Source organism: Ranitomeya variabilis, chromosome 4, assembly GCF_051348905.1.
Source record: "Ranitomeya variabilis isolate aRanVar5 chromosome 4, aRanVar5.hap1, whole genome shotgun sequence".
Lineage (NCBI taxonomy): Eukaryota > Metazoa > Chordata > Amphibia > Anura > Dendrobatidae > Ranitomeya > Ranitomeya variabilis.
Window position 1 is genome coordinate 484,918,073 of NC_135235.1, and position 19,348 is coordinate 484,937,420.

At 42.5% G+C, this 19,348-nt stretch overlaps 1 protein-coding gene across 2 annotated transcripts in view; it reads right to left on the bottom strand.

Annotated features, from left to right (window-relative positions):
* The window catches only part of SAMHD1 (SAM and HD domain containing deoxynucleoside triphosphate triphosphohydrolase 1), a 610,883-nt gene that overhangs the window by 504,073 nt on the left and 87,462 nt on the right, over nt 1–19,348 (bottom strand). For both annotated transcript variants that reach the window (XM_077251917.1, XM_077251916.1), the window contains exons 5-6: nt 10,382–10,497; nt 10,232–10,302 (exon numbers count right to left, since the gene is read on the bottom strand). In XM_077251917.1, coding sequence (XP_077108032.1) covers nt 10,232–10,302; nt 10,382–10,497 — 187 coding nt within the window. The remainder of the gene's footprint in view (nt 1–10,231; nt 10,303–10,381; nt 10,498–19,348) is intronic.

The window sequence follows — 19,348 nt, forward strand, 5'->3', positions numbered from 1 at the left end:
ATCAGTGTAGGGAGCAATGAAATCTCAGCAAATCACAATCAGCTAAATGTGCTGCCGTGTGTTAAAGCTTTGTCTGAATTGAAGGTCATCGGTCCTCTAACACACGGGTCCCCAACTCCAGTCCTCAAGGCCCACCAACAGGTCATGTTTTCAGGATTTCCTTAGTCTTGCCCAGGTGATAATTGCATCACCTGTGCAATACAAAGGAAATCCTGAAAACATGATCTGTTGGTGGGCCTTGAGGACTGGAGTTGGGGACCCGTGCTCTAACAGGATACTTACCCAAAACCCACAGCTAAAACATCCAAGAATGGCAAGAGCAAAGCATTAGACTATTCTGAAGTGACTTCTATGAGCTCTGATCTAAATCCTATTTGTGGGAGCAGCTGAAACCTGGCAGTCTGGAGAAGGTACCTTCTCACCCCTAGAGATAGCTGGGGCAGTTTGCTCATTAGGAGTGGGCCAAAATACATGTTGACTAGTGCAGAAATCCAATTCAGAGTTACATAAATAGTTTGTTTGCAGGGATCGCCTCAAAAGGTTGTGCATCAAAATATTAAGTTTATTGTAACAACTGATTTTCATTAGTTGATATACAGTAAATTCAAATTTAAACTAACTTTTCAGTTTCAAGTTATTTTATAGACCATTGTGGGTTTTCCTTTAACAGAAAGGTATCAATAACTTTGTCCGCAAGAAAAAAATAAAAAGCAATACCTACCAATATCTGGTCACAATTCTAATGCCCTACAGGATGCAGCAAGGCGCAGGTGCAAAATACTGAGGAAGCAACCACTTGCACAATCTTACCAATCATGGAAGAAGGGAGGAGGGGCTGCCTTCTATAATAGATGCACATGGATGGGGCTTGTTTAGGGCGTCAGTCAAAGACACGCTGGCTAATGGCCTATTTGAGACGTCCATACTATTGATCAAAAGATCTGCATTAGTGATGAGAGTATACTCGTTGCTCAGGTGATCTCCGAGTATTGGTTAGTGCTCGGAGATTTAGTTTCCCTGGCCTCAGCTGCATGATTTACGGCTGCTGGACAGGCTGAACACATGTGGGAATTCCCTAACAAACAGGCAACACCCACATGTATTCAGCCTGTCTAGCAGCTGTAAATCACTCAGCTGCGGCAATGAAAACAATCTCCAAGCAGTAACAAATACTCGGAGACCACCTGAGCGTGCTCAGGAAAACCCAAGCAACTACTATACTCGCTCATCACTAATCTGCATGCATCTCTGTGAATGGCACCTTATACAAGCCTTATCTGCGTGCATCTATAATAAACAACGACTCCCTATGATTGGTAGGTGCGCGAGTCGTTTTATTAGTATCTTGCACCTGTGCTGCCTCCACCTTTTATCATGAGGACCTGCTGCATCTTGCAGTGCACTAGTATTGGGACCAGGCATTGGAAAGTATGGCTGCCTTTTTTCTGTGACATTTAGAAATTGATGTCTTTTTCTGTGAATTGCTTTTAATTTTATTGCAAGGGATTGCCAATAGTGAAGACCCTTTGCGAGTTTATGTATTTTGGCCAAAATATCAACTAATACAGCATGCATTTTTTTTTGCCAATGTGGAGGAGGACACATTTTAATTTACACTTTGAGCCATCAATTAACAGTCGCCATTCTTTTGAGTTATAAATTGGAATTTCCAATTCCTCAATTAAACCATGTTTGTAATGACAACACACAAAGCTACTGTCAAATGTAGAAATTCATTTTTAATATTAGAATTAGGTCTGTCCCAGTAACAGTCTCCGTGATGAGGCGGGATGGCTTTCACTTTTTTTTTAATCAAAAAACATGTTAACCAAATGTAGTATATTATTTTCATGCACTATGCTATTTATTTACTTATTGCAGGGTATTTAACCCCTTCATGAGCGAGCCTTTTTTGTTTTTGCTCCCCTCGTTCCCAGTCATAACTTTATTTTTCAGTCAATATGGCCATGTGAGGGCTTGGTTTTTGCAGGACGAGTTGTACTTTTGAACGACACCATTGATTTTACCATATATCGTGTACTCAAAAATGGGAAAAAAATCCCAAGAGCGGTGAAAAAAAAAAAAAAAAGTTGCAATTACACAACTGTTCTACGGATTTTTTTACCATGTTCACCAGGGGCTGGCTGGCAAATTTTGGCCTGGGGGGCAAGTACACAGCAGTGGCCCATTAGCAGCGGCCCATCCTTATTGTGTTTACCTCTGGCTGATTTTAAAAGGGAGTAGAGGTTACAAGGGTTTAAAAAGATAAAGTCGGAGTAATGATGGGATAGTTGTGGTCAAATGCTGACTAGATTCTCGTCCACTTCTCTCAGTGAGCTACTCAGAGAGTTGTCTCAGACCCTAGTCTGCTCGTGAGCATCGCAAGTATGCAAACTCATACTGGCGATCACTACGCTGGCAATTCCAGGGAATCGTGAGCGTGTGTACAGTGGTCTATCATGATTCAGTAACGTGCCATCACACAGTCACTGCAGAAAATCATCTAGAGCCCAGGAAACAGTGTTGGAAAAAATAAGTGTGTGGCTTGGAAATTGCATTTCGTCCTCATAGAATTGATTCATATATACTCACCTCCATTGTAAAACAAACAAAACAGTCCACCTTAAGAAGCAGTCATTAACTTTTTTCTTTAAATCTGTGTAAGGCTATGTGCCCAAGTTCAGGATTTTTCACGTTTTTTTCGCTATAAAAACGCGATACTCTTAAAAAACGCATACATATGCATCCCATCATTTATAATGCATTCCGCAATTTGTGCATACGTTGCGATTTTTTTCCGCTAAAGAAAACACATCGCACTAAAAAAACGCAGCATGTGATTTTGCGGATTTTTTGCGTTTTTACCGCTATATAATGCATTGGGAAAGCTCCGGAAAAAAACACGAGCTGATTTCCTGCAGAAAAAGTCCAGTTTGGTTCAGGAAAATTCTGCAGAAAATCCTGACATGTGCACATAGTCTAAATGTTTGTTTAGTGCAGGGTCAGTGTGTTAATGGACTCACAGATCACAGTTTTCTCCAGTATACAGCGCCGCTCCTCTTCTAAGTCACCTGAGGGCTATTCAGACTCTATGGGTCACACTGTGCTCTGTGACCCATAAGTGGCTTTTACAATATAAGTCTATGGAGCATGAGAACCAGGCTCAAAATGAGGATCCATAGACTTACATTGTAAAGAGACTGACAGGTCATATACCGATGCTTCTCACAAAATGACAATATCATCAAAAAGTTAATTTATTTAATTTCTTCAATATAAAAAGTGAAACTCCTATATTATGCAGAGTCATTACACACAGAGTAATCTATTTCACGTGTTTATTTCTGTAAATGTTGATGATTACAGCATAGTGTGAGCCGGAGTCTGAAGTGTGAAGACGTCACTCAGAGGAGAAGCCGAGCGGTGCTGGATACCGGAGAAGATGCCGCTAGGTGAGTATATTAACAAACTGACACTACTCTAAACTCTACACAGAATTAATTAAAATTAATAGGAGGATTCTTTTAGGGTGCGTGTCCACGGTTCGGATTGTCGGCGCTTTGGACGGAGTGGAAAACCCACTCCACCCAAAGCGCCGCCCCCTTCTGTACGAGCGGTGATTCCGGATGTTTTCATTGCACACGTCCGGAATCACCGCACCCCATACATGGGACCCTGTTATTTACCTGGCAGCGACGGAGCATCACCACAAGGTAAACAGACATGCTGCGTTCTAAAAAGACGCGCCGCATGTCCATAAACGCAGGGCCGCCGGATGTGTATCCGCACGCATAGTGGAGATGGGATTTCATAAAATCCCCTCCACGATGCTGTAACATCTGGACGCTGTGGGTTGGACGCTGCGGTTGTATGCAGCGTACAATCCGCAGCTAATCCGGATGTAAACCGGCCCGTGGACACACACCCTAAAGCAGATTATAATTGACATACAAGTATAACCTTTCTGTGTAGTAGACCTGGTTACATTTAGAAATATGGATACAAGATAATATGTGACTGGTATATGATATATCAGTGACATATCATCTGTATATACTTCAAATATAATCTCTCAGAGGGGCCACGTGACAGACCATGACTGTCGTGGAGGCCAAAGCAATAAGCTGAAATTAATTCTGCTCAGGGCAGAGTTCTGCGCATGTGCGGGCAAAGGCCAAAGAGCACTGACGCATGCGCATTATAGTACTGTGCTCTGCCCTCAGCAGGGCAGACAGAAGCGCGCCTGCACAGAAGCACGATGGGGAACACTGTGTGGATGACATAGGATGCGTCACCCAAACAAAGCAGGGAAGGAGAACATCATCGCAAGATGAGAGGAGGCACAAGACCAGCGGCGTCCATCGGACCGGACTGCCCAGTAGGTGAGTATAATAAAACCTATTTTTTTACGTCACAGGGCGTCATATACACAGCATTAGAACACGGTCACATGGGGCTGAAAGGTGGTGGTCATAGGTTATATGGCAATAACCTGGTGACAGCTTCCCTTTAAGTATACTGACATCTCCCCTATATACAGTATGAGTCCACACACAGCCCGCCATATGAGGTAAGAGCCTTCTTTATCTACAGTATGAGCTGTCACACAGCCCCTTATATAGAGTGTGAGCTCAACATTTTCCCCCTATATACAGTATGAGCCCTCACAGATACTTATATTCAGTGTGAGTCCTCACATAGCCCTCTATATACAGTATGAGCCGCCTCAGACAGTTAAAAAAAAAAAAAAATGTGAGCCCCCACATGTCCCTCTATATTTCGTATGAGCCCTCACATGGCCTCTCTATATACAGTATAAGCCCCAAATAGCCCCCTATATTCAGTATAAGCCCCTATATACAGTATGAGCCCTCACATAGCCCCCTATATATAGGCACACATCCTACATATTAATGTATTTTAGCCAAGGTTTTGGGCAATAGGTACTATTTATACTCATGCTGCTATTATATCTATGCTGCTAAAATTCTAAATGATATGAGTTAATTTGCCTCAGTTTTTTTTCAGTACCATTTCCAGTTTTAAATCATTTTAATATTAAAATAAAAATTAATATTTTTAATACAAGTTTTTGTCACTTCTATTTTATACCAGCAACCAATTGGTGCTTTAGGTATAAAGGTTGTATAGACATGAGATGATGTCTGGATGTCTGTAACACAGTATATTACAGTGATGGTGAACCTTTTAGAGACCGAGTGCCCAAACTGCAATCTAAAATCCACTTATTTATCGCAAAGTGCCAACACGGCAATTTAACCGCAATACTGAGGTTTTAGATTAGAAAGACAACTCCTAAATTAGCACCCTATAGGGTCTATACTATAAAATAACAAAGAATGATGACCCCATCACAGTGTGATTTTCCAAAGGTAAACCCCACACAGCTCTCCATACAGTATAATCTGCACAAAATGTCCTCGATACAGTGTAATGGTTCCACATAGTCCTCCATACAGTGTAATGGGCCTCACATAGTGCTCTATACAGTATAACGGGGCTCTGCATTGCCTTCCATACAGAATTATGGCCCCACATACTGCTTGATACAGTATTATGGTCCCACATGATGCTCCATTCTGTATAATGGCCCCAAAGTGCTCCATTCTGTATAATGGCCCCACATAGTGCTCCATACTGTATAATGGCCACACATGATGCTCCATACTGTATTCCATACTGTATAATGGCCACAGTGCTCAATACTGTATAATGGTCCCACATGATGCTCTATACGGTATAATGGCACACATTGTGCGCCATACTGTATAATGGCCACACATTGTGCGCCATACTGTATAATGGCCCCACATGATGCCCCATACTGTATAATGGCCCCGCATGATGCCCCATACTGTATAATGGCCCCACATGATGCCCCATACTGTATAATGGTCCCACATGATGCCTCATACTGTATAATGGCCCCACATGATGCCCCATACTGTATAATGGCACCAGATGATGCACCATACTGTATAATGGCCCCACATGAAGCTCCATACTGTATAATGGCCACACAGTGCTCCATACTGTATAATGGCCACACATGATGCACCATACTGTATAATGGAACCAGATGATCCATACTGAATAATGGCCCCACGTGTTGCTCCATACTGTATAATGGCCCCACATGAAGCTCCATACTGTATAATGGCCACACATAGTGCTCCATACTGTATAATGGCCCCAGATGATGCTCCATACTGTATAATGGCCCCACATGATGCTCCATACTGTATAATGGCCCCACATGAAGCTCCATACTGTATAATGGCCACACAGTGCTCCATACTGTATAATGGAACCAGATGATGATCCATACTGTATAATGGCCCCACGTGATGCTCCATACTGCATAATGGCCCCACATGAAGTTCCATACTGTATAATGGAACCAGATGATCCATACTGAATAATGGCCCCACGTGATATCCATACTGTATAATGGCCCCACATGAAGCTCCATACTGTATAATGGCCACACATGAAGCTCCATACTGTATAATGGCCACACATGAAGCTCCATACTGTATAATGAACCAGATGATGATCCATACTGTATAATGGCCCCACATGATGCTCCATACTGTATAATGGCCACACAGGGCTTTATACTGTATAGTGGCCACACATGATGCTGCATACAGTATAATGGCGCCACGTGATGCAGCATACAGTATAATGGCCCCACATGATGCTGCGTACAGTATAATGGCCCCATGTGACGCTGCATAAAGTATAATGGCCGCACGTGATGTTGCATATAGTATAATGGCCTCACATTAAAAGAAAAAAAATCCACTTAGCTCTGCCTGTTCCAACGCTGATCTGGTCTCTTCATCTATCAGTCCTACCTGTGGGCACGAGCGCCATCTTGGCAATAGTGCCGCCACCACTCTTCTCGGCCCACATGCCATCCTCGTCCTCAGCCCGTGCAAGATCCCCGTCCTCAGCCCATGCGCAGACTGATGGAACGGCGCGTGGCCTGATGGGGGAGTCCTCGTCCTCAGCCCGTGCAAGATCCCAGTCCTCAGCCCATGCGCAGACTGATGGAACAGCGCGCGGCCTGATGGGGGAGTTAGGAGCAGAGGAGAGTGGCTGCGGCACCGACGCTAGTGAGGAGAGTGGTGGCAGCGATAGTGCTGAGATGGCGCACGTGTCCACCAGGAGGGCTCTGTGTGCCTCCTCTGGCATGCATTCCATAGGCTCACCACCACTGGTATATTACATACCAGCCATACACTAACCTGTGTAGTAATATCCTATACTATGAGCACATGCCTGCAGTGTTATATGCACTGATCACACCTGGAACTGGCTGCATTGCAGACCTCACATTATAATGTATGGAATTATATGTGACATATAATGTTCTGGAGCCAGGCTCAGGAGCAGTCAGTCCAGGATGACTCTGAATACTGGGGTCTGACCCTGACTGGGAGTTATTGCTGCAGTTTGAACTTTCCTGCAGATCGGGTGACGCTGAAGCCTATGACTTGTCTTCCACTCACAGAGCGACCTAAGCTGCATGAAAGTTCACACTGGTGCAATAAATCCTCACGCCGTGCTTCAGAGCCTCCGACGCAGGATCTGGCCCTGTCCCTAACCTCTTGGCCCGGCCCCCCAGCTGACCTCTTCTCCAAAGCTGCTCTGTCTCATACCGGAGGATGGCAGGAAGAATCCTGGCCAGCGCGCTGCTGACTGAGGCGAGAGCAGAAGACACGCCCACACAGTGTGCAGAAGAGTGGGCGTGTCTACAACACAGGGATGGCCGCCCGGGATTAGTACACATTAGTACAGTGTCACTAGCCTTCTTCCAGACAGCAAGGGACCGGGCGTCCCGCAACTGCTGCCGGGGGAGCGGCCCGCAACTGCTGCTGGGGGGACCGGCCTGGGGGGCACTTGCACCTCTGCCACCTGGCTCAGCCCGCCCCTGATGTTCACCAAATGCTACAACTGACCTTCCATTATGATTTTCCAGGTCATTACAAGTTCATAGACACCAAACATGTCTAGGTTCTTTGTTATTTAAGTGGTGAAAAAAAAATCCAAACTTTGGGTGAAAAAAAAAAGGCGTCATTTTCTGAGACCTGTAGCTTCTCCATTTTTTGTGATTAGGGGTCAGGTGATGGCTTATTTCTTGCGTGGCGAGATGACGTTTATATTGATACCATTTGGGTGCAGATACGATCTTTAATTTTGGAGTTTTGACTTTTTTTCTCGCTACGCCGTGTAGCGATCAGGTAAATTTTTTTTTTTTTTTACATTGATAGATCGGGCGATTCTGAACACAGCGAACCCAAATATGTGTGATTTTTTTTTTATCGTTTTATTTTGAATGGGGCAAAAGGGGGTGATTTGAACTTAACTCTTATTTTTAAAATATTTTTAAACAGTTTTTTTTCCTTTTTGCTTTCTTCAATAGTCTTCATGGGAGACTAGAAGCTGCAATTGTCCAATCATCTCTGCTACATACAGGCGATAATCAGATCACCTGTATACAGCAGAAATGCTCAATTGCTATGAGCGCCAACCACCGGGCGGCGCTCATAGCAATCCGGCTATGATGACCATAGAGGTCTGCTGGAGACCTCTGGTTGTCATGCCAACCCATCGGTGACCCACGATCAGATGATGGGGTCAACGATGGGCGGGATTTCCGACTTGCTTCCGGTAAGCGTGAGTTAAATGTCGCTGTGAGAGATTGACAGCGGCATTTAACAGGTTGACAGCCGCGGATGGATTGCGATTCCACCCACTGCTGTTGCGGACACATGTCAGCTGTTTAACACAGCTGACATGTGCCGGGAATGATGTTGGCTCAATGCCGAACACCACATCAAAGGAGGAGACACGACATGCGCAGTACATGTACGGTGCATGTCATGAAGGGGTTTTTCATGTTTGTGTCATTGTTTTTCTTCTATTTAGTGGCTAATGTGAACGTGCGCTTACATGCTGTATGCTCACCAATTTATATCCCGGTTCATATCTCTGGGTTTTTTCTGTTATGTGCATATAAAAATGTGGCCTGCCTTTCTTTTGAGCTGGGCATTATTTATTTAGTCTCCCTCGACTGTGTGTCCACTAGTTGGGCTCAGTCCATCTCAGCTCTTATCTACATGCATGTCATTTGACAAACGGTAACGTTTTTAATATTAAGATTTAAGACTGTCCCAATTACAGCTGACGTGATGAGGCGGGATGGCTTTCGCATTTTTTTTTTCTTTTTTATTATCAAAAAACATGTTGACAAAGTATTGTATATTATTTTCATGCACTATGCTATTTATTTACTGCAGGGTATTTAATCATTATGTTTCGGTCTTTGTTTTTTAGGTTATGGCAATACACATCTTCTGTCACTTCTGAAGTACTGTAGAAATGCAGTTTCTCTGGATGGAAAGGAGGATACCTCTGCTCCTCTTTCAAACAAGTTTTGAAGTCTTTTTTGATATGCCCAAATCATTCCAACCCATGCTGGTCAAATCCTCTACGAATTGAGACATCTTCAATTTTAAAATCTTCACTGTGGTCACTGTTCTTCACTATAATGCTGTTCTTGAAAGAGGGTAGTTCAAGGAAAACAGGCACTCTGATTTCAGCTGAATCCTCGAGGCACTGGATGTATGGCTGATGGTACACTAGGATACTCAATTTTATATTTATTTTTCTTGTTATATCCTGAAGCTTTTACTTGTACAAAAGTAAAACTGGAATGATCTTTTGGCTCTTGCCAAACCATAGGTATACCAAATGTCATTTTATGTGTTCCCTTCGTCCACATCCGTAAACTCTCAAGACACTGCCTACACACCTTGTGAGGGGCCCAAAACGTATCCTGATTAAGTCTTACATTGGAATATGCAATCTCTCGGCACACTGTCTCACGTGTAACTGAAAAGCCAAATAACCTGTTGCAGGTCACCCTCCACACTTGACAGCGGTTCACCTTTGGCCAATAGGACCGCACTAGCGCTACCCTCAATATAGCCTATTGAGCGTAATCCCTTTTAAATAAGCTGTAGAAAAAAAACTGACGTGATGGAAGAAAATTAACAGTAGTTTTAAAAACAGCATGCTTATTTTAGTCTAAACCAGCAGAATAAAAAAAAAATTAAAAATTTGAAATCATTAAACTCAACAAAAATTACATTCAAAATTGTTCCCCAGTACTGTAATTTAAAAGCCAGCAGTCACCCACCTTGAAATCTTTCTGTGGACAGGCAAGAGGCATGAATCTTCCATCAAACATATGAGAAAATGGTCCATGACCTGAAACAAAAGTAATACAATGATTTGTGACAATTTCGGTACAACTTAGAAAATAAAAATTTTGATTTTAGATATTTACCCAAGTCATGACATAGGCCTGCAATCTGGACACACAGTATGTCTCGCTGATTGATTTGTAGATCAGGCTGCCTTTCATGTAAGGTCCTAACCAGACATCCAGCCAGGTGACCAACACTGTGTAGACAAAGGAACATTTATTTTTATTTCAGCAGGTTTATGTCACACACGGACATAGCAAGTAAGCAGGAAAGTGTTAAATATCTATATTGGGTTTGATTTAAAGCCTGGTAATAAGGTCTCTTTGCTGGAATGGAGAGAGAAGGGTAGGTCCATTCAGACAGTATTTGTTAACAGCCATGGACAAAACTTTTTAGACTAGCAAGTTTTGGTATCCAAAGTTTTCGGAGTCAGTGTTTTTAGAAAAAATAACGTGACAGAAAGCACATGGATTAGACTGCAAAAGACTGGGGTAAGGTTAATTTATCTGATGGGGTGGGCAGATCGACACCTGTCCTTGGGTCTTGGGCCCACTGAGGTGATTCTGATTATGAAAGTCCCCTGATGAAGCCTCAAGCAAAGATAAATGGGGAGAAACGTGTTGGGACCAGGGATGAATCTACCTACACTGCTGATACAAGGGATTCACCTAGAATATGCAGCTAAGTCTTCTTTCTTCATTTGAGCTATCATTTTTTTTTTAGCACACTTGCACTTTATTATTGGAGTACCTCTCCTTTTGCCCTTTATTTAGAGGCTTAGCGGTTATTCCTATAAGGGTCGCTGAGTTAGGCTAAGACCATAACCTTCTGCTATTTCTGAAACCTGACTCATATACTAGCACTTATTACCATCTTTTTTGTCACGTTGCTAGATTGGTAGACAATTTATTTACTTCTTAAAACCAACAGCATACCCAACTGTATACCTTTGACCATTTCTGAGTGGATAGGCCAGGCTACTACATATCTATGCAGAACACCATCTACATGCTAGTCCATAGCCATATCAGGTAGCTAAGGATATATGTATTTTTGTCCTCTGACTCAGTTTAAACTAGGAATTACCTAGTCTATATACACAGAAGTGGTCAAGTGTGCTTAAGCTGATACAAATGCATTGGATCCATTTGGATCTGAGTGCATCTGTTTTTTCAGTGGGTTCTTATTTGATAGATTAAGGGATTTACAGGGATTGAGGGGACAGCCGTCGTGGAGCGGGGGTGCCACATCGCAAAATTAAGGTGCCAACCTCCGCTGCCAGGTAGGCCCCCAGATCCTAGGGCCTACTGAAGGGGGGGGGGGGGGTGTTAAGTTTACTTTATTATCTCCCAGAGACCGATGCCTTGATTTCCAGTTTATTATCCCTTATTTTGGTTATAGACATTACCACAATGAATTGTAAACAAAACAATTCAGATGCAGTTGAAGTTCAGACTTTCAGCTTTCATTTAAGGGTATCCACATTAAAATTGGATGAAGGGTTTAGGAGTTTCAGCTCCTTAACATGTGCCACCCTGTTTTTAAAAGGGACCAAAAGTAATTGGACAGATTAAATAGTTTTAAATAAAATGTTCATTTTTAGTACTTGGTTGAAAACCCTTTGTTGGCAATGACTGCCTGAAGTCTTGAACTCATGGACATCACCAGACGCTGTGTTTCCTCCTTTTTGATGCTCTGCCAGGCCTTCACTGCGGTGGTTTTCAGTTGCTGTTTGTTTGTGGGCCTTCCTGTCTTAAGTTTAGTCTTTAACAAGTGAAATGCATGCTCAATTGGCTTGTGATCAGGTGACTGACTTGGCCACTCAAGAATATTCCACTTCTTTGCTTTAATAAACTCCTGGGTTGCTTTGGCTTTATGTTTTGGGTCATTCTCCATTTGTAGTATGAAACGACGACCAGTTTGGCTGCATTTGGCTGGATCTGAGCACACAGTATGTCTCTGAATACCTCAGAATTCATTCGGCTGCTTCTCTCCTGTGTCACATCATCAATAAATACTAGTGACCCAGTGCCACTGGCAGCCATGCATTCCCAAGCCATCACACTGCCTCCGCCGTGTTTTACAGATGATGTGGTATGCTTTGGATCATGAGCTGTACCACGCCTTCGCCATACTTTTCTCTTTCCATCATTTTGGTAGAGGTTGATCTTGGTTTCATCTGTCCAAAGAATGTTCTTCCAGAACTGTGCTGGCTTTTTTTTAGATGTTTTTTAGCAAAGTCCAGTCTAGCCTTTTTATGCTTGATGCTTATGAGTGGCTTGCACCTTGCAGTGAACCCTCTGTGTTTACTTTCATGCATTCTTCTCTTTATGGTAGATTTGGATATTGATACGCCTACCTCCTGGAGAGTGTTGTTCTCTTGGTTGGCTGTTGTGAAGGGGTTTCTCTTCACCATGGAGATTATTCTGCGATCATCCACCACTGTTGTCTTCCGTGGGCACCCAGGTCTTTTTGCATTGATGAGTTCACCAGTGCTTTCTTTCTTTATCAGGATGTACCAAACTGTATATTTTGCCACTCCTAATATTGTAGCAATTTCTCGGATGGGTTTTTTCTGTTTTGGCAGCTTAAGGATGGCTTGTTTCACCTGCATGGAGAGCTCCTTTGACGGCATGTTTACTTCACATTAAAACCTTCCAAATGCAAGCACCACACCTCAAATCAACTCCAGGCCTTTTATCTGCCTAATTGAGAATGACAACGAAGGGATTGCCCACACCTGTCCATGAAATAGCCTTGGAGTCAATTGTCCAATTACTTTTGGTCCCTTTAAAAACAGGGTGGCACATGTTAAGGAGCTGAAACTCCTAAACCCTTCATCCAATTTTAATGTCGATACCCTCAAATGAAAGCTGAAAGTCTGAACTTCAACTGCATCTGAATTGTTTTGTTTAAAATTCATTGTGGTAAGGTCTATAATAAAAATTAGAAAAATGTTGTCTCTGTCCAAATATATATGGACTTAACTGTATCTAAACTTTCAATAAACTGTGCATAAATCAATAGTCCAGTATATGTTGTCTCTGTATGCTTGATGTTTTTGTTTGTTTTTCCTCTTAGCTCATGTTTGGAGAAATTAGATGCTCTGATGACTTACCGTATTTTTCGGACCATAAGAAGCACTTTTTTCCCTAAAAATTTTTGGGGAAAACGGGGGTTCGTCTTATAGTCGCAATGTACTTAAAGTCCTCGGTGCTGTGCAGGACTCCGGGGACAAGGTGCGGCAGTGTCGGCAGTCCTCAGTGCTGCAGGGGGGCTCAGGTGACATTATGTCAAATCATGTGCAAATTCAGATCCCAGTTCCGAGATCTCGAGACGAGATCTCAATCTGCATCTGGAGAATCAATCAGGCCTCCGAGAAAATAGCCACCAGAGGCGGCGCATGAGAAGATTGGGATATCTGCTTAGATCTCAATCTGCGCATGCGCCGACTCCGGTGGCCATGTTCCTGGATGCCACAGCATGAATGCAAGGGAATAGAACTGTGGAGCTTCGGACTTTCACATAAAACCGCAAGAGCCCCCTGCAGCACCGAGGACCGCAGAAACTGCCGCACCATGTCTCAGGAGCCCCACACAGCACCAAGCACCCCTGAAACTGCCACACCATGTCTCCGGAACCCTGCAAAGCACCAAGCACTGCTGAAACTGCTGCACCATGCTGGGATGGTCGGAGCCCCTGAAGAATTGCCCGACTCCTGCTGCCACCAGCACTGCCGATCTCCCCCCGGTAAGATGAATTCAGGACTGTAAGACTGGCCCCAATTTGATGATTTTTTTTCCCTCTATTTTCCTTCTGAAAATTTGGGGTGCGTCTTTTGGTCCGGCGCGTCTTATAGTAAAAAAAAAAAGACACACTATACATAGAATATAAGGGGAGAAACTGGTTTCTAACACCTCAAATTCGGAAATACAGTGACAGGACCGTCGAGCACACGTGTGTGTGTGTGTGTGTGTGTGTGTGTGTGTGTGTGTGTGTGTGTGTGTGTGTGTGTGTGTGTGTGTGTGTGTATGCGTGTATGCGTGCTGGAATATGATTCAGCGCAAACATGCTCCCTCCCTCCTCCCCTCTTCATAGACTGTGAAGAAAAATTATGTGAAGCATTTAGTGAGCTGCTTGTTCAGAGTAAAGCCATCTTACAACATATTTTACAAAACTTTATACCCCTCATCTGTCCTATTGATTTATGCAAAGATTGTTTTATTTATATCCTAAGTTATGCAGTGCATGATTCCCTATTCTTGCAAGAATTACAATATACATTTATTTTTTTTTACAGGACAAAATTATTTTGAGAGCGAATTTACACAATTACAAAATGTCTAAGAAGCATCTTATGATGTCAGCTGTGTTTGACCATTTTACAGTGACTCAAAATAAAAAAACATTTTTTGTGCCACTGTATAAGTGACCCAGATGAAAACAAATGCTGTGATGCCAAAATCAGTGCATACTCAGGCAGTGATAAAAATGCTCCTTCAAGAGCTTCCAATTTAAAGACATTTACAATGCTGCAACCCAGAAGTTTTCAAAGCTGTGATTGAAAAAGACCACAGCAGCACCAAGAAACCAGAGACAAGCACTTCCCGCGAGGCAAAGGGGGAAGAAAGTCTCAAACATCAAGATATTTTGTAAGTGACAAAGTTACTGTAACAATGACAGCAGATGTGTTTAAAAATAGCTCATTGAGCTTGTTGTGAAGGACAGTGTACAATTATTATTTGCATGACCAGCTTTTACAGATCTTAATGGAGAAATTGCCCACAAACTTGGTGCTTCTCTGGAAAGAGAAAGTATTAGAAAATTAGTGATTGAAGAAGTCCTTAACCAAAAGGAAGATCTTAGAAAGACTCACGAGATGCTTCATATTTCTTAAAATGGATACCTGCACATGTCACAGAGTGAACTATTTTGCTATCAACTTTCGATAGGATTGTGACAACAAAAAAAATGTTACTAGGATGCTGACAGTAAAAGATACTAAAGCTCATCACAGCAGCCAGTTTCTCCAGACCTTAGTGGAAAAAAGCTCTGCAAGATTATGAACTAAAAAAAGAACAGGTTCTTGCTATTGTAACTGATAATGCTTCAAACATAAGTACAATTAAACTGATGAATGAGAATAATGAAGATGAACAGCAGCTAGAAGAACATTTCACATTCAGTATGTTGGAGATGGAAGGCCACAGTCCAGTTCCCATAACGGAGGAACAGACAGATATTACTATAGAAGGACAGCAAAATGATTCTTTACAATTAGTTGATCTTGTTGAAGCTGCTTCACACCTCTTTCCTATTCATCACATGCGCTGTGTTGTGCACACGCTGCAGCTGGCAATAAGAGATTGTCTGCAAGAGGGACATGCTAGAACTCTGATTAGCAAAGTGAGGAATTGGCTATTGCTGCCAGAACCCCTAAAATGGATTCCATCTTGAAGAGACGTGCTGGAAAAGGGGCAATTGTGGATCAAGACACTCAGTGGGGCAGCACCTATTTAATGATTGAGCGATTGCTTGAGCTGAAACCCTTCCTTGTACATATGGCCAACCATCAAATAACACTACAAGGTCAATGGACACAGGTGTCTCAATTGAAGGACTTGCTTCATCACCCATTTACAGTGGCTAAAAAGTTACAAGCTGAGGATTTAACTCCTGGCATTTTTATAAAGAAGTGGAAGAACTTGTTGTTTTGTCTGTCCCAAAGAGGAGGTTTAATCGCAGATGGAATTGCTGCTTCAATGAAACAGAGATAGACAATGCTATAAAATTCTTCTGGCAGCTGTTCATGTGGACCCGAGTCATCGTATATTGCTGGATGATCAACAGCTTACTAAAGGAAAAGAATCTCTGATTGAGGTAGCAGTGGGCTACAGGGTGGCCAAGAGCAAGAGAATTCGGGCCCTGCCAGTGCTGCTGATGCTGCCGCCATTTCTTAACATAGTTATTAAGGTTGAAGGAGGACTTTAAGTCCATCTAGTTCAACCCATAGCCTAACCTAACATGCCCTAACATGTTGATCCAGAGGAAGGCAAGAAACCCCATGTGGCAAAGAGTAAGCTCCACATTGGGGAAAAAAAAATTCCTTCCCGACTCCACATACGGCAATCAGACTAGTTCCCTGGATCAACACCCTTTCAAGGAATCTAGTATAAATAACCTGCAACATTATACTTTTCAAGAAAGGCATCCAGTCCCCTCTTAAATTTAAGTAATGAATCACTCATTACAACATCATACGGCAGAGAGTTCCATAGTCTCGCTGCTCTTACAGTAAAGAGTCCGTGTCTGTTATTATGCTTAAACCTTCTTTCCTCCAGACGTAGAGGATGCCCCCTTGTCCCTGTCTCAGGTCTATGATTAAAAAGATCATCAGAAAGGTCTTTGTACTGTCCCCTCATGTATTTATACATTAAAATAAGATCACCCCTTAGCCTTTGTTTTTCCAAACTAAAAAGCCCCAAGTGTAATAACCTACCTTGGTATTGCAGACCCCCCAGTCCTCTAATAACCTTGGTCGCTCTTCTCTGCACCCGCTCTAGTTCAGCTATGTCTTTCTTATACACCGGAGACCAGAACTGTACACAGTATTCTAAGTGTGGTCGCACAAGTGACTTGTATAGAGATAAAATTATGTTCTCCTCATGAGCATCTATGCCTCTTAATGCATCCCATTATTTTATTTGCCTTTGTAGCAGCTGCCTGACACTGGCCACTAAATATGAGTTTGTCATCCACCCATACACTCAGGTCTTTTTCATTGACGGTTTTGCCCAGAGTTTTAGAATTAAGCACATAGTTATACATCTTATTACATCTACCCAAGTGCATGACCTTACAATTATCCCCATTAAAGCTCATTTGCCATTTATCAGCCCAAGCTTCTAGTTTACATAAATCATCCTGTAATATAAAATTGTCCTCCTCTGTATTGATTACCCTGCAGAGTTTAGTGTCTGCAAATATTGAAATTCTTCTCTGTATGCCCCCTACAAGGTCATTAATACATATGTTAAAAGAGGGCCCAATACTGACCCCTGCTGTACCCCACTGCTAACCGCGACCCAGTCCAAGTGTGCTCCATTAACCCCTTACCGACATCGGACGTACTATTCCGTCCGATGTTGGCTCCCCTGCTTTGATGCAGGGCTCCGCAGTGAGCCCGCATCAAAGCCGGGACATGTCAGCTGTTTTGAACAGCTGACATGTGCCCGCAATAGCGGCGGGTGAAATCGCGATTCACCCGCCGCTATTAACTAGTTAAATGCCGCTGTCAAACGCAGACAGCGGCATTTAACTACCGCATCCGGCCGGGCGGCCGGAAATGACGTCATCGCCGACCCCCGTCACATGATCGGGGGTCGGCGATGTGTCAGGACAGTAACCATAGAGGTCCTTGAGACCTCTATGGTTACTGATCGCCGGTAGCTGTGAGCGCCACCCTGTGGATGGCGCTCACAGCACACCTGCATTTCTGCTGCATGGCAGCGATCTGATGATCGCTGTTATGTAGCAGCGGCGATCGTGCTGTGCCTGCTTCTAGCCTCCCATGGAGGCTATTGAAGCATGGCAAAAGTAAAAAAAAAAAAAGTAAAAAAAAATGTGAAAAAGAAAAAAAAAAAAAAATATAAAAGTTTAAATCACCCCCCTTTCGCCCCAATCAAAATAAATCAATAAAAAAAAATCAAATCTACACATTTGGTATCGCCACGTTCAGAACCGCACTATCTATCAATAAAAAAAAGCATTAACCTGATCGCTAAACGGCGTAACGAGAAAAAAAATCGAAATGCCAGAATTACGTTTTTTTGGTCGCCGCGACATTGCATTAAAATGCAATAACGGGCGATCAAAAGAACGTATCTGCACCGAAATGGAATCATTAAAAACGCCAGCTCAGCACGCAAAACAATAAGCCCTCAACCGACCCCAGATCATGAAAAATGGAGACACTACGAGTATCGGAAAATGGCGCAATTTTTTTTTTTTTTTTAGCAAAGTTTGGAATTTTTTATCACCACTTAGGTAAAAAATAACCTAGTCATGTTAGGTGTCTATGAACTCGTAATGACCTGGAGAATCATAATGGCAGGTCAGTTTTAGCATTTAGTGAACCTAGCAAAAAAGCCAAGCAAAAAACCAGTGTGGGATTGTACTTTTTTTGCAATTTCACCGCACTTGGAATTTTTTTCCCGTTTTCTAGTATACAACATGGTAAAACCAATGATGTCGTTCAAAAGTACAACTCGTCCCGCAAAAAATAAGCCCTCACATGGCCAAATTGACGGAAAAATAAAAAAGTTATGGCTCTGGGAAGGAGGGGAGTGAAAAACGTACACGGAAAAACGAAAAATCCCACGGTCATGAAGGAGTTAATAACTACCCTTTGTTTCCTATCCCTGAGCCAGCTCTTAACCGACTTACACATATTTTCCCCTATCCCCATTATTCTCATTTTCTCAGTTTCTTCATCCTCATCAGATGAGGAGTTTTATTTCGACAAGTGTTTGGACATGGAGCAGGCAAAGCATTGCTGCAGGGTAAAAGATTCCACTCCCATAGTAAACAGTGACCATATTTCTGGAAAATTTTTCACTTGCTCTCAAAGAAGTAGAAGAGTTCAATCGTTCATCAAAACTGACTGTACGAGGCAATTCCTTTATACCCTGAAATTGTTAGAGATGTTGCCCATGTGGTTACTGCTTTGCCACCAATCCCAGTTAGTGTAGAGAGGTTGTTCTCTAGCCTTAAAATAATTAGATCAGATTTGAGGATCTATGAAGTAGGATCTGATGAGGCGATACTATTTCGCAAAGCAAATTCATAGACTGCACAAATGTTATTCAGTACGTTTTGATTGAAAACTGTTTTCCCACTTACTGCACAGTGTATAATAAATTGTAAATATGCAAACATTTTTTGTTTTTAAAGTTGTATTCCAATAAATATATTTTATGTTCTATCTAAATAGCTTGATTATTGTATCATAATAAAGATTAAAAGTCTGATGTTACCATTCTACTACA